Source organism: Poeciliopsis prolifica, unplaced genomic scaffold (genome assembly GCF_027474105.1).
Source record: "Poeciliopsis prolifica strain line A6 unplaced genomic scaffold, Auburn_PproV2 SCAFFOLD004, whole genome shotgun sequence".
NCBI lineage: Eukaryota > Metazoa > Chordata > Actinopteri > Cyprinodontiformes > Poeciliidae > Poeciliopsis > Poeciliopsis prolifica.
The window spans coordinates 3655901-3679937 of NW_026562379.1; the positions used below are offsets into that span (position 1 = coordinate 3655901).

Below are 24037 nucleotides of genomic sequence, written 5' to 3' on the forward strand. Positions count from 1 at the left end.
ATGATAAAGGAGAAAGTAGCTTAATCAACTGCAGTTTGCCTAAAAACTCTAGGACCTGCCCTTGTTCACTCACTGATGAACTTTTGAATAAATAATTGTAAAAGAAGTGGAGCATAGCCATATAATATTTTACTAAAATAGAGAGAATTGTGATATTTTATCAATCTCATAATTTTTTTACCACACAAAGATGCAAAGTTAGGGCCCTCTTTTTATCAAATACTATCAAATTTCCATCCTGAAAGTCATTTCCGTTGAAACACATAAAAGCAGCATTGTATTAATCAGATTGTACCCCAACAATCTGATTAAAACAAATGTAACAAATATATATAATATAGTAAATTACTTTAATTTACTTTTCTAAGCCTGTGATGAGTTTCCTAAGGTCTTATGGTCGTTAGGAATTTGTTTCCCTGGGGTACAAATAAGATGTGACACAGGCAAAATTAAGTCTCTAACCACACTCACTATACAAGGACCAAATAAGGTGAATATAGAATTAATTCATTTTAAACCTTGTTGCACATCTTTACAAGGTGGCCAAACACGTGTCTGTTTTTGTGAGGCTCTAAGACTGTCTTCCTCAACTACAACAACCACAGGTCAACCGTTAACGTAAAGCGCGACGCGTCACGACGTTTGACAAAAACATTTACGACAGCGTCATGGCGACGCACGGGGTCAGTTTTGAGAGTTCCAGCAACATCGAAGAAAGGAAAGAAAAGAAGCGCCAGGCACGACAAGAGGCTATAGACAAGGTAAAAGCTGCAAGCGCAGAGGGAAAGCAACATTCTCTGAAGTAAAGTTATATCGTTCACACATGTACTGTTTAAGCCATATCGGTATTGTTCGAATAAATGCTAACCAGCTAGCACGGCTAATAACTACGACGATACCATAACGTTGACGTGTGGGGTCTATTTTATGAAATTTTCCGTTGTCCTGTAAAGCTAACAGTTTTTGTGTGACTTAACCATTGTATGTGTCTGGATCTGCAGATAGCTCCAGACTAAAGGAAGGAACTTACCATCTAAACACTGAATGAAGCAGATAGCAGAGCCGTTCCTATATTTTAACGTTTGTTTTATGCCTCAGCCACATTCATCCATCGTGCCAGCTTGATGCCGTGGCCGGTGTCAGTGCTGTAATCACATATGTACACAGCTTCACAGCCAAAGGCTATCTGTGTGCAGTGCAGCTTTGTTTACACTCCTCTCAAACCAATAGCTGCTTCCTGTAGAGGCACATTAAAGGGCTGTGAACGCCTTAATCTGTTCAGCTCAGGTGTGCCACAGGGATCGAATTTTGCCAACTAAGGCTCAAGTGTGATTGGCTCAAAATGAGTTAAGACTTTATTGATGCTAACTGTTTGGGTTCTAAACAATAAGCTTGGGACTATAAAGCTCAGTTTTCATCTGGTTGGGCTACAGATGAGAATCATCCTCTGTGGCTATCTCTGGCATATAATGTGATGTGCATTTTCCCGTTGAAAATAAATAAGCAACAACAACAACTCACAAATTACAATGTAATGTCATTCAGTCGTAGAGTGCGCCACTCAGCATTTTTCTGACTAATAGCATTTTCTTCAAAGTTTGATCTGCAAATGGTGAATTTGACTAATTCCAATTTGTTTCCCATTATAACATAAAAAGAAAAAATGTACTACAGGTTCTCTGATACAGGTAGTTTTAAATCTGCCATAATATGAATTAATTATAATGTCACCCTGAATAATCCACCAAATCAGTAACGTTTATCTGAGGTTCCTAAATGTAAACAAGAGCACCAAATCACATGCTGATGGCTAATATTTACTATGAAATGTATTTATTATAAATTTGGTGATTTTAATGCAAAAAAAAAAAAAGAACAAAGATTTGAAATAAGAGAAAATGGGCCGACTATGATTTCTTGCCATCTTAATGGTGCATCTCTATTTAAAAGTGATTCATCTACCCAGCTTTTCTTTGTGCAATCTGGTCTATCAGACTTGCACAAAGAATATGTAACTGAATTCTTGGTTGCAACTACTCTTATTTAGGGATGTATGTTGGATACTGATATAAACACCTAGTGTCTGCTATAATTTCCCCTCTCATCCCCCAACGCAATTCAGGCAAAGCAGCAGTACGAGAAAGAAGAGAGAAGAAAGGAGCTGAAGAGGCTGAGAGGGGAAGACACATGGATTCTCCCTGAAGTGGACCAGAGGCTGCAGCAGATAGAGGAAGTAAGGATAACCACTTGGCCAATTGTTAGATCAGTTTGTCTTCCCAGATATGCAAATGACAAAAATGATTTGTGCTTGTGTTTTGTTCCAATAAACAATCAACTTGCTTTGTTTTCATCTTTTGCAATGATGTCCAGTGCTGAGAGTATGGGTTAATGAGTTGGAAGTGTTTACCCTGAATCCAATCTGACTGGGTCTGGTAGGATCTCTGGACAGAAAATAAAAGCAAGAAAATATCATGAAACTACACTTCAAACCATCTTTGGGTTTTTTTGCCCTCACATTCATTTGTCAGAAATTGTTGTTGTGTAGCCAGTGTTATTAATGCGCTGATATTTCACTGCACAATGTATAAAAAATACATCTTTATTGCATTATCTGAGTGTAGTTTTAGTATGCAAAATATTGCTTGTTAACTGTTATATTTGCTTTTGTGTCTGACAGTTCTATAAATGTAAATGACAAAAAAAGAGGAACTAAAGCAAAATATGAACACCCAACAGGAGGGTTCCATCAAGAGCAAAAAGAAGAAAGAAAAAAAATCCAAGAAGAAGAAAGAGAAGAAAAAGAAAGTCAAAAAGGAGAAGAAAGCAGAAGAAGGAAATGACTCCAGTGAAAGTTCCCAGGTAATTGTTTTTACTGCTGCTTGAGACATATGAACAAAATTTACTCCTGAAAGAGAGATGGGAATTCAGCTTTTCTGGACTAAAGTTATGCCGCAGTTGACATATTTTAGGCTCTTCCAGACTGTTGTGATTAATAACGGTGGCAGTGTATTTTATTTTGATTTAAAAACTTAAGTTTTTAGCAGTTCTAAAGCAGTTCTTTATGTGATTTCTTTTTAACAATTCCATGGTTGGCATTTTGGTTTGCTGTTACTATTGTACCCCCCTCCTGCTGTCGTTTCAGGACTCAGAGGAGGAGTGGGTTGAGGCTCAGACTCAGCCTGCGAAAGCATGGAAGGTTCCAGTGCAGCCCAAGGCTTCAGAGGTCGACCTGAGCCCAGCAGAGAATATCCAGGTATGTTTACTACAAACTCCAGAGGAGCTTACACACTGTCATGAAGTCATTACCAGGTCCCTGGTGATTTCTAAATTTTATTACCTTTTCAACTTATATTTCTTTCTTTTTCTGCTGATGGCAGTAATTCATTCAGCTTCTTTTTCTCTGATTGTGTCTCCATCTCAAAGAGAGACGAGTGGATGACCTTTGATTTCCTGGCTATGAAAACGACGTCCACTGCGGAGAGAAAAGCAGAGAAAGACCGACAGAAAGAAGAAGAGAGAGCCAAGGCTCAGGCCATTGAGCAGGTGCAGTTTTGTTCTACTAATGGTTTGGCTTCATTTTTTGCTGTAAAAAGTTAAGATGAACCAAAAGCATTTGAGACTGAGGAGTGTTGACTTGTGTTTGCTAAAGAGAATTGAGGAAAACACCATTTTGTCATTGTGTTGTTCATGTTGCTGTTTTTGCTTCCTTTTGAATAAATTGTTTACATAAGCATGTTCCATAAGCATAAATTTGTAAATTTGGTATTTACAAATTTACAAATTTGTAAAGCCTGGAACATTGATTGTCCCAGGCTGGTGTGCACAAATTGGAGCTAAACCCCTACTGCAAAGATGGAGGGACTGGTTTGCCTCCAGAGGACATCACTCATACTGCAGCAAAGAAAGGTAGCAGAGTACGCTTATTTTCTTGTAGTGTTCTTTTTCACTCAATATTCTCAAAAATTATACATTAGAAAAAAGTATGGTTTTCCGTTTGCTTCTGGTCTTTGATGTGGTTCACAGGGCATTGCACAGAAACAATGAGTCACATTTATTTAATTCCCTGTAATCACCTTTTGTTTTTTTTTCCATCTCTTTTTTCAGTTTTCCACTAACCTTGCCGTTATATAGAATAATCTTCTCTGTTTTGAACTTGTTTAATCTTTATTCAGAAATGGAAGTTTTTACTTTTCAAAATACTTGCACATTTTCAAGACAGATTTGTCTATAAAAATGGCATGTCGTGCATTGTATATTTTCGCCTCGCTTTTTCATTCTCGAGATATATTTATCCTAATTTTATAAAATTAAAAAAAAGAAGTTTGTTTGGAATCTCCTGGTTTTTATTTATTGTGTATGATTTTTACTTTTATATTAAATATATGTTTTAGTTTTATATTTTTAACACGCTGTCACAGTGTTGTAATCAGTTGTAAAATATGTTTTATTTCCTTAAATGAGATACAACCAGACATATTTAACTTTGCTTGTTTAAGATAAAATGTTTAGCTATACACCTTTTCCCAAAGCCCAATCCCAGGGAATCCAAAAATTTGCCTGATCTTAGTTGATTTTTACTTTAAATGTTTGTCAGCGCTAGTGAGTCAGAGCAGCCAATATTTTTCTCACTTCACTCTTTCCCATAATGCAGCAAACACTTCAGTTCTCTCCCCATATTTATAGATACACAAATATGGGTATGCGACCTAAATTTCTGAAACTACAGAATAGGAGGTAATTCAATTTTTGGGATTATTTTGGATTGCTCCATGCATAATCTCCTTTAATCCATTTTAAGGTGGAATAGCTGATACATCCTCTCCTGAAGTGGCATCTAATTAACCTCCTTTAGATCTAATTTACATAAAATCAAGTGGCCTTAGTGTGGTATGGTGGGAAATGGAAAAAGAATAATATCACACAAATAATAGCAGGTATGAAAAAGGTTTTATTTGTGTTCTTGTGGATATTCATGCTTCTGCTCCGTTTATTCCAGCAGGCCCTGTAGTGAACGATGGCGGCCTGAGCTGGCTGAGGAAGAGCTACCAGAGGATGAAGGAGCAAGCAGAACGGGAGCAGCGTAGCCTCAGCGATATTGTAGCTCAGAGATACGGGGTGAGGATCGACTTCTACACACTCTCATACATTCACAGGCACGAATTAGTCGGCACTTTGGAAAATCTAAAGTTTTAAAGCGAGCTAAAAATCAGCCAACCAGTAGCAAAGCTGCATTCAATCTGCAGGTGGTTTTATAGCTGAGGTGAAAGATTTGAACATTGTATGAAAAGCTTTTTGATGTCCTCCAAAAATATTTAAAGTCTTTATTGTGTCTCTTCTTTATCAGTCAATGGAGGAATTTCAGAAGAGACTCGCAGACGCTGAGAAAGCTGTGCATGGTGAGAGTAGAGGCAACAGAGAGAGTTCAGCGAGAGAAGGATGGAGGAGAGGAGAGGAGGATGACAGGGAGAGGTGGAGAGCAAGAGAGGATGATAGGCAAGATCGAGATCGGTGGAGAGAACGTGAAAGAGACCTGTCACCCCGGGAAAAAGCGAGTTACAGGAGGGGAGAGCCGAAGGAGAGGGATCGAGGAAGAGAGGATGACAGACGCCGAGACGGAGAGAGGGAAAGAGAGAGTCGACGAGACAGAGGCAGAGACAACGAAAAAGACAAAAATAGGGACAGAGAGCGAGACAGGGACAGGCATAGAGAAAAAGAAAAAGACTTCGGCACGCAAGCATCTTCATCATCATCTGGAGAGAGTTGGCATCAGCGCTCTTCCTCTCGTGGCTCACTAAAAGCTCATTTCCTCAAACCATCAGAGGATGATGATAGTGTTGAAGGTGAGTATTTTTTTTCAGATGTCTGATAGAATCCTGTTAAAAATCGATTCATTTAAGATAAACAAAGTTATTGCCTCTTAAATGTTTTAACGAGATGCAACAGTAAAGCTAGAAATAAAGAGGAAAGCTAACTTTTTATTCCAGTTTAATCATGCCAAGTGTCTCAGTCTGTTTTATACTTTTTATACTTTTGTGCAGCTCGTCAGCGTCCTCCTCCAACTCGGCCATCCGTCGGCTTCTTGAAACCGAGCGCTGACGATGAAGACTCTCTCCAGAAGCAGAGCGGTATTCAAGCCTGGAAAAAACACGGCACATCTGGCCAGGAACCCGACAGGACTGAAACTCCTCAAGAAAACAAAATCCAGCCAGAGGGAACCGGAGACACTCTTCATGTTGCTTCATCAGCAAGGTCTGAGGTTTTCTGCTTGTTGAACTGAAATCATTACTAATTTGTTTTTGCAAAATAACTGAAGCTCAGCCAGATTGGATGGAGAGCAATTTAATATTGATTTCTAAGTCCTGCCACAGATATTTAAGTGGATTTTGGTCAGGACTGCAGCTGGGTCATTTTATCACTTCAATGGGCAAATCAAGGCACTTTTAGTTGTATGGTATAATTCATACATATAATCCAATGTGCTCTAGAGGAAATCGAAGAAAATGTAGTAAAAATACCAAAAAACTTTAAACTTTGCTTCAAAAGAGAGCTCAATATTTAACACTTAGAAGATTTCCATGATTTAATATTTAATCTCAGGCTTTACTCTCTCATCAGTGATAAAGAGAACAGCTCCTCAGTGAAAGTCTTGGATCGAAAGCTGCAGAAAACAATTCTTCTCTCGTGATTTAAAGGAGGAAAATTAATCCCCTTTGAACTTATCTATTGCCTCGATGGCCAGATGTTTATGTCCTGTTCAAAGTTGAACCCCCAGATTCAAGACTTATGCAGCTCTAATAAGTTTTCTTCCATCCATCTGTCTTCCCATTAACTCTGAACATCTTCCCTATTCATGCTGAAGAAATGCATTCCCATACCATGGTGCCACCACCATGTTTCAGCATGGGGATAGTGTTTTAGGTGGCATTTTGCATGGGTCTAATAAAGTCAGTTTTGCTCTGATCTGACCGAAGTGAGTTCTTCCACACATTTACTGTCTCTCTTTCAAATACTGCTTTTTTTTGCCTCTTTTCCTTAAAGGCCAGATTCATGGCATGAGCTGAGAAAGTAATCACACACCTATTTATTCTTATGTACCAATTTAGTGACTTTTCATGGTGAACTCATCTATTTCATTGAGTTCTTTTGCAAAAGTAAATGGTCATGGATTCCCCCAACGTAAAAATGCTCTGCTGCTCACAGATTTCAGCTCTCTTAGATGATTGCAGTGCTGGCTTACCGACCTTTTAAAGGTAAAAATAAGAATGACAATAACATTTCTAAGCAAAAACACACCCAACCTAAAAATAAAAAGTAATGATTCAGGTTTTCATGGTGTGCTGGTGTTACATGTGGGCCAGATGTCAGTGTATCGCTGCTTTGTGAAATCTTCTACGTTTCGCCTCATTAGACTAAGTTGTTTTGGTAAACGTGCAGTCAGAACCCCCTGCAGCGTGAAATGAGCCTATATGGTGGGAGCAGACGGAAATGATCCTGTGAGGGGTGTAATAGCGTAGAACGACGCTTCCCAGGCAAAGGCTCTTATTATCGCTGGAGGGGCCCGACAACTCAAATGGATCAGATCAGATGAACAGTGGGCGAAGAAGCAAACAACTAAACGGTTAAATTAAAAAGTTCACAAAAACAATTTTGAGAATGAAAGACTATTGGGGGGGGGAATGTTTCTGAGTCAGCAAGGCAGATGTGTAATCCAATGTTATTTTTGATCTCTTTTTGCCCTTTGGTCTCTTTTTAAATCGGTTTCCATAGGACTGAGAATGACAGTGAGGAGGAGGAGGCAGAGGAAGAGATTCCACTGCTGTCAGAGGAAGAGATGAACAAACTGGGGTCAAAGCTGATAAAGGCAGAGATCATGGGAAATACGGTGAGTTTTAAAATGTTTTATTGATGTTGGTCACTGCAACACTAGAAGAGCTTTAATGGAGAACAAGCTGTGCCACAGTTGTTTCAAATGTTCATAATCTCTCTATTTTATCTGCGTTCTCTACTTGTTTTCTGTCCTCATTAAAAAGAATCAGACAAAGCTTTTTTGGATGACATTGCGAACATAAACAACAAATTTGACTTTGATTTTCAAGCTCTCAAAATATTGCAGACATAAAGCATAAATATATAAACTACAGGTGACTAAAATAAAGAATATTATGTGAAGCTGTTTATTTTTTAGAAATAAAAAGTGGGGGAGAGGCAGTGCAAATGTGATTGTGTAAATACACGTATTTGTTCAAGAGCAGACTATTTTGGCAGTAAGGTGTTCAGCAGAGAGACAGTCCGGGGAAAAAAACTATCTCTATGGCAGCTGGTTTAAGCAAATTGTTCTCTGTATCGGGTAAAAGTCTAAACAGATTGTGTCCAGGATGTGTGTGGTCTGCAGAGATGTTCGCTGACCTCTTCCTGACCCTACATGTGTTCAAGTTCTGGATGAAAGGAAGGTTATCTGTGTTTTTTTAGAGTACACCAAAGTATATGAAAATCTTTTTATCATTATAGGGAAAATCCTGGTCTGAGGATGCTCTATAGCGAATTCTTATTGTTGTTGAGAGATTTTGGATCCTACCTTCTGTATTGATTTTTGGCGCATACCATCCACTGATGGTAGTCGCCTCTTTTAGTCTGATAATTAGGGATTCACTGATTGCAGTTCTCTGGCTGATTACTGATCTTTAAAAAGCCTAACATTCTGATTTTTCTTGTCTAAAATATTGCTAAATGAAGCAAGAAAATCACTGACTGGCCACATTGGGGTGACAGTTGTTAACCGAGAATGGGCAGACATTACCTGGTGAGTGGATCTATTCGTCAAACCTCTCTTGCTTAACAGCAGAAGAGGACAGTGGTTGAGTTTTAGACCTTTACTGAGGAAGATAAGATTAGTGGAAAAAGAAATATTGACCAATCATCGATTTGTCAGCTGGCTGATTTATTGGTGCACATCTAATTTTCCCTCTTTATTTCGAGCATCACTGTTGCTTCTTGTTAAACAAACGATTCAATGAACACAACAGTGGTCTTCAGTTGACCTAGTTCAGTCAGCCTTCACATTGAGGGAGGGACAACCATACTATGTCCAGGATTCCCATGACCGTTTGAAGACATGTGTGCTTGGTATGACATGCCATATTACAAACTATTATCACTGTGCCAGCTTCTCACATATTGGCTTCAAGGACTGGGTTGAGCAGCGACTATCATAAAGTTATTGTATAAACCTTATCAGAGTGCAGATGACCTGCAGCCTTCCTCTCTTTTTGGACACGGTATTAAATAGAAGAACGTATGTCTAAATAAAGCTTCCCATTGTCTCCCAGCAATCAGCCTCTATGTATAATATGTATAATTTGGAGATGTGTGCAGATGGGATCTGTTATGTTTGGGAATTGCAGTAGATCTTTGTGCTATGTCGGCTTCAGAGGCCCAACCTTTGTGTCTTTAGGATTTAGTTTTCTCTTTTCCTTGAGTTTGTGGATTGTTTGTTACAGTTTCCTGTTACAACGCAAGCCGGGATGCAATTGTTGCAGTGCCAAAAGCTTCAAGGATGTTTTATGGATGCTCCAACAGTCGGGATTCTCACATGAGCCGTCACATGTGTTCTGTGTTGCTTTTGATGTCACTATGTGGTTCTAGTCCGATATGAAGAGGGCTGAACTGGCTTGATACCAATGCAGCCCTCTAGTAGTTTACGCCATGATACAGTGATCTGCCCACTATTTAGTATCAAAGATAACTATATTGTTATGTTTGATTGGTGTGTGTGTGTATGTGTGGGTGTGTGTGCATGTGTGTGTGTGTTTTCAGGCTATGGTTGAGAAACTGAAGTCACAGCTGGAAGCAGCTCAAAAAGCAAAAGAGATTCATGCTGTCAGAAAGAAGGAACATGAAGCAGCAAAGTCGAAGCAGGTTGGTAAATCTCCCTTCGCGACTCCTTTTACTCACTTTGGCTGCAGTGTTTATGGGTCGGCTGTGAATCAGAAAACATGATAAGCAAAACTTTCCACCGATACAGACGATGACAGAATATGCAAAAAGGGTCAAATAAAAGACAAGACATATTTCTTTTAAACGTGTCCTGTTCCTCCTTATTATTTCTGAATGCAAGCTGTTCCCTAGAGCTTTTGCTTCTTGTGCTGATAACGATACTCTGTTTCCAGCAGAGTGCAGTTATCAGCTAACACTCACGTATGCGCAGACACTTCCAAAAACCGACACCTACCCAACCACGTAGACGGACACACAGGCAATAAATAAGCTTTCTCATCACTCACAGATTTATCTTTTACTACCGCTAAAACTCTGAATGCGAATCTGAAAGCCTTAAACCTATATGTGTTTTAAACCTCACAGATCCAATGAGAGCTACAAACTGCTGCATCAATCACACTCAGCATGCTGTTAAAATATGAGCCTGACACGCAAGCTTTGCTTCAAACATAACTAAACTCTCCACTCTAATGTCTGTCTGCTTCTAAAAGGGAGTCCGTTTGGAGTGAATTTGGTCTCTTGTTTTCCTGTCTGGGTTGAAACTGCTTTTGTTGAGCATTTCAGTGAACCCCTAACGATCGGCAAATGCCCTTTATTTTTCACCAGAGCCTTCCTAATGTTGAGTCTCCTCATTTTAATGTGTTTTTCAGGAAAAATTGTGAAGCTGTAGCATGATATCTTTTTAGCCAGACATCACTTAGACCGTTTCCGACACAATTATTGAGACGCCATATTAAAAATGAAATAAAATACTCTCATTGCTGTAGTATATTCCCAACCCAGAAAACAATAAAGATTATGAAGTAAATTTATAGATTCATATAAAATAAATTTAGCTAGGTTTCTTTAGCTTGTGGATTGATACCCAAAGTGTTTTTCCAATGTCCTGTGCTTTAAAGGGCTGTTATTAACTAAATTTATGTAAACTTCTGACTTTGAAAAGTAAACAGAAAATAGTCTCTTAATTGACTTCAATACATTTTTAATTTCTTGCATTTTTTCTGGAATTTAGCAAATAAAAATAATTTTGGTCATCATAACTTTCCTAAAAATGTTAATTGTCATTTAATGTCACAGAGGGAGGACAAAAAAATAATAATTTCTTCAAATCTTTGGGTTTGACTGTAACTTTTTCCGAACGCATTGTCTCAGCGATAGCTAAAATAGTAAGATATAAGTTTTTAAAAATTTTAAAGCAACCAGAACTGCCACAAACAAGGCTGGATGAGGCCTTTTAGGGTCACTGGTTTCTATAACAACCATCAGACAATGGGTCATTCTCAATATTCAAGTACGTAAATATCTTCTTGGCTGCAGTTGAATGTCCGTTCTTACCGAGCCCAAGGACACAGGTCTGTAGTTCTGCAGTTGGAGCGGAGCGTACTTGATGATGTCGCCGCTCAGCTAAGATCTATGACAAAGTTTCAATAAATGGTCCAGTTTGACTCTCTCATGGGATTACTTTCACTTTTATAATAGAAAGTCAAATAAAATAAATAGTTGATTTGATAGATATCAAATACACATAATTAGGAAGTAATGTCGATACAAAGAAAGAAAACTTTTAAAATGACGGACTATCGTTTTCATTATTGATTTATAAAAGCTTTACTGAGTAAGTAATGATGGTTTACCACTCTGTTAATTTTCCCCAAATTGTTACCAGTAAAGCATGGTTATCTACTAGAAAATGAAAAGGAATATAAGACTATTTCCTTAGAAATTATTTGTGTCTCAACAAATGATATTAGATGATGAGCAACTTTAAAATTATGCAATTGATTGAAGAATTGTAACAGTATTTGTGACATCATCTAAGATGTTTCTCAAGGAAGGGCTCATATTGAGAAACAGCCAGTATCTACAGTGAGTTGTTTGGGAGTTGAGAGGAAACATCAATTTATTTATTGCTGTCATGAGCATAAGCATTTGGTTGTTGCTGCTGTTGAGGCTTCTGTCCAGACCTTTGTGCTTTGCTCAGATTAGTCCAAGAGTTTTCAGAAGGTTTCCGATGTTTCGGGTAAAAGAGAGAGTGAATGTTAAACCTCATGGCCACTATAAAGAACTTTGGATGATCTGTGATGCTGTGTTTGTCTTCCAAAATCTCTGAGAACCTTACAAGGCTAAATGTTGTCACAGGCACTTTAAACCACCACAGCAATAAAAATAGAGATCTCGTGTCCTTTCTTAGAAAACGGAAATTGGATCTCCTAAAAGCCTTTGATAATGTTTTCAAAGATCCGGCCAAATTGATACAAGGCGTTCACATGTCCCAACCTCTATCTTTTCCCTCCCAGCCTACTAAAAACCCTATATAAAAACCTGTGCGCGTGTGTGTGGGAGAGATCCCTCTCTGTGTACTCCAGATATGTGAAATGTTACAGGGAAGGACTCCGTTCTGGTCAGTTGCCACTGTTGGTAGAAGGGTGATAAAAATTTCAGTGTGAGATCTTTGCTAATAAAATCTAAATTTGTTTCTAAAGCTTCTTGGACATGTCTTCACTAGGGGTGCCAATGAGTGTGGGGAGCTGTTTAAAAGAGCCGAGAAATGGAGCACTTTTCCAGGAGGCTGGAGAAATGTTTCTAAACACACAGAAAAAATTGTAATGATGTTATTAGACCTTTATATTGAAAGTAAGAATCTCATTTACAGCAGGAGGGCAATAGTTTTCCTCTCCCAGTCAAAAGGTATAAAGTAGAGACCTTTTTCACTTGACATGTCATAATCCTTAGGCTTTGATTTCCCTATTAGCTGTAAGGTATTTGTTCAGTATAGCCTGGAGGTCTGTTGATTTGTGTTCAGTTTAAAACTGAACATGTGTCTTATTTTGGAGGCCTTTTGGCTCATCTTCAGTGCTCAATGTCTAGCTCTTTTTTTCTGAAAACTTTTCTCCATGAAAGGTCTGACTGAAGTACAGAAAATGTTCTTTTGTGCCTTTTTTATGACTCTACAGCTTTATTTTTATGAGACAACCTCCCATACTTTGCTGCTCTCACCTCCCTTTTACGCATCTATCTGTTTGCTCCATGCACTTTTTACCCGACCAACTGCTGTTACATAAGGCCGTTTTTCTTCTGATTTGCAGCTTCCATCAAAGGGAAGAATGTTTGAGAGACAGAGAAAGGCCGTAAATGTGTTTCTTTTACAAATCAAGTAAAAGATTTTTTTTAAACCTTAAAAATAATTTATTTTTGTTTCAGTTATATTCATAGTGAAGCTTAAATTAGATCAGAATATGAACATCTCAATTAAGGAGAGTAAGTTAGACTTGCGTTCTTTTACAAATTGCATTTTTTCCAAGTTGAATAAAGAGAAAACGTATTAATTCCAGTTATTTTGTAACAATTTTAGACCACTTTGACCCTGGTTGAATGTGTTTTAAAAGTTTAGTAATGTGTGTTTTTCTGGGTGTGCATGTTCTTAAAGTTATTCAAACTTCACATTGAAGCTACCTTTTCAAAATAATATTTGAAGTTCTGATCTCTGTCTCCTTTTTGTTCTTTTGAAATGCTGAAAGATAAGTTACTAAACAGAAACGTTGTAACCTGGTGCATTTTGATTTTTCTTTAGGTTGGTAGTCAGTCAAGAGAAGACCAGGACGTTTTACTGTTCAGAACGGATGAGTCCGGTCGGGCCTGGCCCGTGAAGGGTCCGTCTGGACCCCAGGAGCCCCATGGCGGACGGCGGAAGAAGAAACCGGTAAAGATGATATGTTATGAATGTAGAATAGTGGGGAAATGTAACATTGTGATCTTAATATATCCATGCAGGAGAAATGCGTATTGGGGATAAAAATATCACTTTATGTTTTTTAGGTTTGTTAAATGGTGAAAAGACAGCAGCAAATCTATTTGACTCTGAATTATATGTAAAATAAGCAGTACTATCCAGAGTGTGTGTTTCCCAGTTTGTTTCTTGATATCTCTACATTTGCCATTCTGTAATTGTATGTCTGTCATCAAGTCAAGTTTGTTTGTATTTTACAGTTCAGCAATAAGGCAGTTCAAATTTGCTTTACATAACAAAAACATAAATCAAATAACAAACAGAAAAAAATATCACAATATAGTGACAGAGCAAAGAGAAGTGATGAAAACGTAATGAAAAGTTGCAATTCAGACTAATTTAATGTATTTTCCAGTTATTATGAATCAAAAGCAACTCTAAATAGTAGATTTTCTTTCTTTTCACCTGGAGCAAGTTCTTGCACATCCAGACATTTGTATGTGCTAAGCATCTGTTCAGAACTTGGATGGTGTTCTGATTCACCTGGTGATATTATAATGTAGAGCTGTGTATCATCTGCGTAGTTATCATACTTAATCATATGTCTTGTTATAACCTGAGCTATTGGGAGCATGTAGGTAATAAATAGGAGGGGTCCCAGGGTTGAACCTTGGGGTACCTCAAATGTGACTTGTCCATTACGATGAGAAGTTGCCTATTGATTCAAAGAAGTCCCTGTTCTTTAGGTCAGTACTGTACCAGACAGTCTCACCCATCTGACATACTTTAATCAAAAACCTTGTTATTTACATAAGAAGAATTGGACTTTTGTTTTATTTCCAGTGTTTTACTCCCTCATCAAAATTGTCTTCTTTGTCTCTATTCCAACCTCTCGCTCAGATTGAGACCCACGTTGATGGGGAGCGTGTTCGCTACTTCCAGGATGACGACAACGTCGGACTGAAGGAGATGGTTAGGAGGGAGAAGATGAGCACTGCACAAGATCAGCATGCCCTTTATTCACGTATGGCAGCAAAGGTAAGCAAATCTTTGAATTAATCCCTTTTCGATTGATACGAGCCACGTTAAACCAACTGGAATTTGGTTTTAGACTTAAAGATATAAACTCATTTTTGCACAATTCATTTATGTAGCTGTAAACAAAAATACTGCTGTGATTAATCAGGGTTTAGTCTTTCCGGTCTTGGAAAAAATTATGAGAATGTAAATCTTATTGGGCCGTTTGAATCATTAAAAAAAATATTGTAATGCTAAGAGAACCAGCAGAACACATACAGTTATGTTTGTTTTATTGTAGATAAGTTAAAAACAAATATCATAGAGTGTTTATCAGCCTGGAGCTATCAGTGTGTATTCTTGTCATTTTCTTGCCTCTAACCATGCTGCTTTAAAGATGTGTTTTCCTGAGGGGTCCCTGTAGTTTCTTTTACATGTCTGAAGATTTGAGGATTGATGTGTACTGAACCTGTATGTACAGTCAAAAGAAATACACCCTGCTTTCCCAAAATGTAAGAGGCAAACAATGATCAAGTTGCTGTTTATCAAATTATCTTCATTATGGTGTTTTGACAATTTGCTGCCCTGAAGCATTCTAACAGATTTGTGCTAAGACAAAAAGACCGACTTGAGAGAAATTGAATTTGGTATGAAAAAATCTAAGATTTTATTTTTAAACCATGGAACCCAGGACTACTACAAACTACTGAACTTTGGAGTGGACTTACAATTTCCAATTACTCTTTACATAATTACTTAATGCAGTTGTTTGTGTTATTTAGTGCTGTTGAAGAGTTCAGCTTAGGTACTAATTACTTGTCTGTTCATATAAAGCTTTCTACTCTGTCATACCAGCCAGGAAAACATCCATAATGCACATTCAGCTTTTTGTTGTGCCACATATCAGTTTTTATGGGTTTTTTATTTCTCTCTATTGGTGCCTGTGATTCTGTTTGGCTCCTACTGTCATCCACTAAGTCTTAAAACAGACATGCAGGAGTAGATGTGTACTGGCTGTTTGTGGTGTGTCTGGGAGTCTGTCAGCAGTTTGACAGATTAAACCTCTTCATAATCTAAGTCACATCCTTCCTGGTTCTTCTGTTTGAAACATGCTTACTTTCTCCCTCTGTTCAGTTTGTAAATGGCGACAAATTGGTGCTGACAAAGTGAAATTTTCAGTAAACAGTTGGATGGGTATGTTGCCAGAGTATTAAAAACTGCACTTAATCTCTGTGCTGTTTTTTTTTTTTTCCACTCACTCACACTCCTTTTTCTATTCAGCTACACATTCATGCGTGTTAGTGAACAGGCATTCTGCACCTATAAAGGTTGACTAAAAATACATCTACAGTTACCATGGCAGGGCTGCTATAAATACAGTTGCTAATCATAACTATAGATTGATGAGTTCAGAGAGAGAAAACTGGATTTCTAGCATCACCGGACGCTCTTATTTCCCCAGGCTTCTTTTCTACTATTTATCATCTCATTCTTTATTCTTTTTTTTTCAAATGGTTTTGTTTAATCAATCAGTATTTGTTCTAACATTCTTAGTCATTTATCAATGTTACAAAAGAAATGTGTTTTTTTTTCTTTGACCTATGTAAATTAATGTCCTTTTTAAATGTATTTGTGTGTCTGCTGAGCCAACTATACATCTTCAAACCAACTCACCTCAGTGTTGTTAACATTTCTTTGGGAAAGAAAAAGCAGATTTCTCCAAATTCAATTTACATTTGTATGACTTTTTTAAAAAGTAGGTGAATTAAATATTAAATTTATTGTGAGTCTTTAACGTGAACTTATTCACACTTTGTTTTTTATGCATTACGAGAAACATTATTTAGCTCTTTTTTATTCATCTTCCCTATTTTAAATGGAGGAACAACTGGTTAAATACATTATGTTCTTTGCTAGTTGTCTTTTTTTTTACCTCACAATATGAATAATGTTTCCAACAAATTTCTTCTCTTTATTTATTTGACCTGGATAAAAAAAAAAAAAAGTTAACCAGTTGTGGTATGGTGTGTTTACTCATCATAAAATAGTCAGATGTTTGAGTTTCAGTACAGCTGGTCACTAGTAGGACCTGGTCAAGCTGAAATTTCTCTGATCCAGATAAGCAGACAGTTTCTATGTATATTTCTAATTTTGTTCAGCACATCAAATTGCAAACCTCGCCATCATGTCAATATGTGCAGCAATTTTGGGGAGGCTTAAGAGATTAAAAAACTCGGACAAACCAGATTATCAGTGTTGTGAATGGTAACGTCCCCTATTGTCTTGCTGCAGCTGTGGGGCTGTTGGCTGCAAATTCATTTCTCCACTCTACCTTTTAGCATTTTCTTGAGGTTTTCTCCTAATTGCTGCCACAATTTTCCCTCTGTTTTTCTTGCTTCTGATATTATTGTGCCCTGTGGTATTTGTTGCTTCTCCATTCCCTTTTAATTTGTTTCTCTACCAACTGCTCTCCTTCCCTTATGATTGTTTTTCTACGCTTGTCCATCTTTCGGCACATTTGTAGCCAGATTGCTTGTAATGGTGCGTCCCATGTGCTCTGTGTTGGAAGGCTGGAGTTGTATGGAGGCTACGCAAGACCAATCAAAGCAGCCACTGAATGAAAACAAAATGGCTGCAGATGAAAGGTTGCTTGTTTTGGTCTCAGATTAAAAGGGAGCAAACACATTGACATTTATTTTCCTCTACTTTATTGATCCCCGCATTTTCTGTGATGGCATTGGCATTGTTCATTAATGAATGTACCTGGATATATTTTTGTTTGTCTAATGTTCCATTATTAGGGAATTATTACTTATTTTGCATTTTCCATCCATTTATGATTTACAATATAAAAGTTATTTGATGCATGCTTGTCTTCTTTTAATTCTCACAGGACTAAAATATAATGTGAATATATATATACCTGCTGTAGTGGACTGAGTGTTCCTGTGTACATAGAGGATTAACCTTTTCTCATATATACAGTCTGCAAATGCTGGAAATGGATGAGGTTGTATTTAAATATTTCAATTACTGGACAAATACAGAAAAAGACAAAAGACTTACTATAAATTCCTTTCCATACTTTCTTTGCTATTTTTCATTTTTTCTTGCGTGTCAATTTATAGCTGTTCTATATATTTATTGTGGTTGTTCTACTGAAAAATTAACTGAACTTAGGGTTCCTATGATGTCTTAAAAAATGTGAAATTGGATTTGGCTTTCTTATTAATTTCAGACTGTAAAATGATACAATTGTAAAAGAAATTTGTATTTCCAGAATTCAGTTCTTTTGTTAAAAAAAAAAAAAAATTACCTTCATGTGTTTTTCTTCCTTTCCTTCTGTTTTTCTTTCTTTTTGCAAGTTATTGAGGTTATTTTATTGAGTTATTTTTCTTTATACCTAGCTGTTAAATTCACATGTATTCCAAATGGACTGGAAATATGTGTGTTGTTTGCTGACTGCTGTAAAAGAAACATTTAGGTGAAGGCTCACAGGGTTTCTGTTGTAGACAGGCAAACATGGAAGTCTGTGTAAAGGCATTTCTATAGAAACTGGTAATATGGTATGTTTTTAAACAATGGTGTATGGGTGTATTCTTAATTATGCTCAATATGTCGCATACACCCACAGACATACATTCCCACCTACTGTCACTAAAGTAATCCAGTTTTTAACTCACACTCACTCCTACACAGAGACACACACACACACACACACACACACACACACACACACACACACACACACACACACACACACACACACACACACACACACACACACACACACACACACGCATTCCAACCTGTTGCCTGGTTACCATAGTGACAAGACTCAGGCGCTACACTGCATCTCGCTTCGTAACATTGGCTCTATGAGACTCGTTTTAAAACAACGCTCTTTTAGTGCTATTTTTACTGCATCCTTGCTTGGTAATACAATGGCTTTCTCTTCAGTTCAGATATGTTACAGGTAGTTAATTAACTAACTTTATTGCAACAACAAAACAAAATCTTAATGGAAAAACAATACAACAATTCAGCTGATAAATCATCACTTTATTTTGTTTTTTAGAAATGAACTTTATTTTTTTTTCCTCTGTTCTCTGTCCAGATGATGGGAAAGACAGACGGTGACAACTACACACTGGACGACATGTTTGTTTCGAGCGCTGCTCAGCGGGAGGGCGAGGGAAGGGACGAGGACAGGATGAGGAACAGAGCTATTGGGGAGAGCAGACGGCTGGCTGTGTCCATGGAGAAATGTGCTCACTGTTTCAGCAGCCAAGAGCTCCCGAAGCATCTTATTGTGGCCATCGGGAGCAAGGTAAGACATGGCTGTCTGTATCGATACAGGACTGTGGAAAGTATTGCTTTGACTTTTTAATCAAGCTGTAATGCAAACACAGTTGTGGCTCCTTGCAGTTTCCGCCTGCCACCATAAATTTCTTCAAATCATATGTTGCAGCTCAAACTTCAGTGGGGTTTATTTGTATTTTTGCCACTGTCCATATCAAATTAGCTCATATTTTTAAGATAAAAAAAAACAAAAAAACAAAGATTCTTTGTTTTCAATTTTTTTCTGTTAGAAATTAAAATTTTAAGACTTCCATGCTTTTCTGTTCACCCCAATGAATCTTATTGCCTCTAAATTAAATCCAATTCAATGAATTGCAGAAGTAACCTAGTTATTAAGTAGCGTCTCTGTGGAGGATGTTTAATTTAAGACTGCGAACGCAATCCCTTAGCATGAAACAAGGGAGGGACATAATCATGCTGTGGGGCTGCTTATCTTCAGTATGGATGAGCAAGCTGGTTAGAGCTGCTATGAAGATGAATGGAGCTACATATAGGTATAGGACAATACTTGGAGAAAAGTCTGAGATGGCCCAATCAAAGCCCACACCTAAATTTGGGTTCAGTATGACCAAAAGTTACTAATTTTAGTAAAAAAGATTAAGAATTTTGCAATAGGGCTACATGATATCAGGAAAAACATGTATAATGATTCTATTTCTAAAAATCACAAATGGGTAAACATTTAAATACAGTATTTACATCCTTAAGAACAATACTAACTTGTCAAAAGCATTCTCAGCTGTAACCAAAATAAATTCTTTTCTCAAATTACTATCCAGATAGTTTCAAATATGTTTTGATTTGTCATTCAGCACTCACTCACTACCCACGCACTCGTCATCTTTAATGCAGGTGTACCTGAGCCTGCCTGCAGGAGTGTCAATGACGGAAGGCCACTGTCTCATCTGTCCTCTTCAGCATCACACCTGCGCCACCGGATTGGATGAGGATGTCTGGTCAGAAATGCAGGTTTGGCATTTAAAGGTCCAATTCGACCTTCTCAAGTCAGAGTAGTGACTTTTATTTGGCGTTCGTTTGATACTTGTGGTGTGTTGTTGCCAGGTTTCGGCTCCCCTCCTCTTTGTTTGCACCTCAGCACTTCCATACGCACTCATGCAACACATCCAAGCATTTGCATTACTCCCCTGAGACTGACTTCCACAATCCATTGTTGTTTCTGTTAATAAATATTCCTTTTGATGCACTTTAACCTCTGCATAGTCTCACGTTTTGTCATGACTTTGAGCCAGTCGTAAAGTGATGCTTTATCCTAAAAGTCTCAGTTTGTCTCTCCACAGCTGTTCCGGCGTGCTTTGGTGCGAATGTTTGAGTCCCAAGAGCTTGACTGTGTGTTTATGGAAACATACATGAACCTTCGCAGAAAACAACACATGGTCCTAGAGTGCATCCCACTGCCCAAAGAGCTGGGCGACATGGCACCCATATACTTTAAGGTTTGTGTAAGATACGTCTTTAGTTTTCTAATGTGCTTTTCAGGTGTGATATTATTGTTGTTATTTTTCAGAAAGCTATCATGGAGTGTGACGAGGAGTGGGCTATGAACAAGAAACTCGTTGACCTCTCTTCAAAAGACATCCGGAGAGCAGTATGTCATTTCCCTTTTGATTCCTTGTCCTCTTTTATCTTTATTCCCCTCCCTTTCTGTTCAGATCTGACCAAGTTTTTCTCATCTGTATTTTTTTTTTCACTTTTTTTTTTTTGGTCTTTCTAGGTCCCTCAGGGTCTGCCATACTTTGCTGTAGATTTTGGATTGCAGGGAGGATTTGCTCATGTCATTGAAAATGAACAGAAGTTTCCTCATTACTTTGGCAAGGTTGGTTGTATGAATGTTGTTAAACATCATTTATATTGTTACATAATCTCTAGTTCGTTTTTATTTATTCCAGGTATAGTCAAGTCTGTTTGAGTTTGTCATGTTAGTATGGATACGAGATAAAACAAACAAAACAAGAGTTTTTGTGAAGTAGTAACCGTTAATTGCTGTTTGTCTATACAGTACCGAAAAAGGTATTCAGCCTTTTTCGATGTTTTACTCTTTTATTGCTTTACGAATCAGTCATAATCAACAAAATTCAGCTTTTTTGTTAAAACATAGTCTTTAGTGTTAAAGTGAAATCAAAATTTTACAAAATAATGACACCTAAATAAAAATATATAACAGAATAAGTGACTGCATAACAGTCACGCCATTGAATCAGTATTTAGCAGATGCACCTTAAACAGTACAGAGTCTGTGTGGATGAGTCTCAATGAGGCTGCACATCCGGACGCTGCAATGTTACTTCATTTTTCCTTGCAAAACTGTTCAAACTCCTTCAGGTTGCCTGGAGATTGGCAACCTGAAGGAGTCCAGCCACAAATTCTATGAGACTGAGGTCTTGGCTTTGACAGAACATCCACCTTGTTGTCTTCAAACAATTTCTGTGTAGCTTTAAAAGGATGCTTCAGTTCTTTGTCTTGCTGGAAAATAAATTTAGCCTTCTTGCAGACGTAAATACATTGTATGCCAGGATTTTCTGATATTTTGCTGCATTTATTTACTCTTTTACCTATCATGATCCATTCTTGACTGTGGGGATGATGTGCAGTCTTTGGTGTCCACCAAATATAGCATATTGTGTGATGGCCTGAAAACTCAATTTTGGTTCAATCTGACCACAAAACCTTCTTACACTTGACCCTGGAGTCCCTCAAACTCTAGCCAAGATTTTATCATTTTTATCAACCTGGCAACAGTTGTTGTCTGCAGAGTCTCTCCCATCTCGCTGAAGCTTGTAAACTCCTTCAGCATAGTCAGAATTTAGAAGTTGCGTGACATGACATGTAATCCACTTTTCAAAATGCGATTGATAAGAGAGCCTGATAGGCAAAAATGGTAGATGGTCATTTTTAAGTGTTAATTCTTATGTGTCCAGAAAAACTCCTGGAATAGGACTATTATGATGTAAGAAAAAATTTACACATTTTAATAAACTACAAGTTAGAATTAGAGGTTAGATGATATAATAAACAATTTATTCTTAAGCTTTTTGTACTTCTTTAAAGAGGAGGGAATGATTGTAGTTGTAATCGTATCGAACGTTTTCTTTCTCACAAGGATAGATTTGATGCAATCAAAACTCATAAATCACTTAGCAGTTGAAATTATAACAAGGGAATTTAACTGTGTTGTTTTTTGACTAAGATTGAAACGCTCTGTATGCTTCTGGAAAGGAGTTGGAACTGTTTATCTCAGAAAGTGCCTTGATGTAACATTTGTTTTGAATTTACCACTGTATAGATGAATTACATTGAATTGAACTAAATTGAGCGAAATCTAAAAGCACTGACCTCTCTTTCCATCACAGGAAGTTGTTGGAGGGATGATGGACTTGGAGCCACGACGCTGGAGAAAGCTTATCAGAGAAAATTTTGATGATCAGAGAAAAAAAGTCCTGCAGTTTGCACAGTGGTGGAAACCATATGACTGTACCAAGACTGAGGTCTAGCTGCAGCACACAGCTCTACCTGGATGTTAGGAATTTAATTGTGCAATGTAATACATTTTTACTTAAATAAAAGAAAATCAAATGACTTTAAACGTTGTGTTTTTGTGATTTTGATAAGATATGACCAACTAAAGATGGCTTCTCTGTGTCATAAATCTTATTCACAGTCTGCTGCTCCCCACTCTCCATTCGATAAGTTTAATTTCTTACTTTCTGGTCTTATCCTCTCCACATCTGTCACTTAATAATGTGAGGCTTAAGTGTCATCCCTGAAATTTGCGCAGGGATATCGACAAGCATTTGTCTCCACCTCACACCTTTTCTCCGGGGCAATCTGAAACGATGACCTTACATACAACCTCATCATCTTTTTTTATTTTTCAATTTGAGCAAAGATATTAGCTCTTTGATTAGTTCACAACTTCAGAGGCTGATCTTATTTCTAGGTTTAATCTTGGACTCCCATTTGATGCATGGATGCAGCTGACTGTTGGTGAATTGGTGTGAATGATGGAAGAGGATTACATGCAGACCTGTGTGGTTATAAAATATGTTGACTGTGACTTCCACTTTCCAATCTTTTTTGAAATAATTAAAAATAAAATTATTTTGTGCTGATGTCAATGTTATTTTCAGTCCTATAAACTTTTCTGTCTTTTTTTGTTGTCCTATTTTGTTTTCCTCTTGTCAGCTTGTGTTTTCAAAGGTCAGAACCCTTCCAGCAAATGTCTTTGTGGAAAGGTTGCCATTTTGCAGAAAAACAGTCTCTTGCAATTTCTGCCTTTTTAACCCTGCTTGTGCTTCAGACACTGTCCTGTGGACAAGCAATGTAGGTTATTTATATGACACAAGTACTGTAGGGGATGCAGGTTCATGGTTAATAACAACAGAATGGTGTGAAGTGATGTACGCTGATGGCCAATTAGATTGGCTGGGGGAGGATTTATGACAGAGTCAGCCATTCGTCTTTTTCTGTCTGCATCTCTGACTCTCTCGCGCTCACACGTCCTTTTTTCTGTTGACCCTGGCATTAAGCTGTAAGGCCAACAAGTACTTTGTGCTTTCACTCTTAATATCTGCAGTTTGAAGTCTTTCTGCCTTGTTTGTGTGCGTTCACGCCAGCCGTCAACAGGCACGTCGATTTCTCTTGTTGACAGTTGATGAGGACTTGTAACTTCACTCTAACATATATATTTTTTATTAGTGAGCATTTAATTTGATTAATGACCTTGTGGAAAATCATGACGGAAATATGCACGAAACAACCACAAAATATGTGGTCTGTCACAGGGGAAATTGCTTGTTTATATTATATGAAATTGTTTTGTTTAGCTTAAGATTTAATATCTCAATGACCAGATACACACACACAATTTCCTGCTCTTAATTTTTATGAGCCTGATTACAGTACTGCTGTAATGCACTT

General features: G+C 37.6%; 1 protein-coding gene across 2 annotated transcripts; it reads left to right on the top strand.

The window, feature by feature from the left end:
• The first annotated feature begins 654 nt into the window (after positions 1-654).
• On the top strand, positions 655-22703 carry cwf19l2 (CWF19 like cell cycle control factor 2). 2 transcript variants are annotated; one of them, XM_055028542.1, is made up of 19 exons: positions 655-761; positions 2123-2233; positions 2737-2859; positions 3143-3253; positions 3424-3543; positions 3813-3906; positions 4997-5115; positions 5345-5840; positions 6039-6249; positions 7768-7882; positions 9814-9915; positions 13568-13696; positions 14624-14761; positions 18858-19070; positions 19955-20071; positions 20401-20556; positions 20628-20708; positions 20835-20936; positions 22471-22703. In XM_055028542.1, exons 1-19 carry the CDS (start codon positions 669-671, stop codon positions 22609-22611), a joined length of 2772 nt encoding a protein of 923 aa, XP_054884517.1. In that variant the 5' UTR covers positions 655-668; the 3' UTR covers positions 22612-22703. The 2 variants fall into 2 exon arrangements, with proteins under 2 accessions (XP_054884517.1, XP_054884518.1); XM_055028543.1 differs by lacking the exon at positions 9814-9915 and having other exon boundaries at positions 660-761.
• The last annotated feature ends 1334 nt before the right edge of the window (positions 22704-24037 follow it).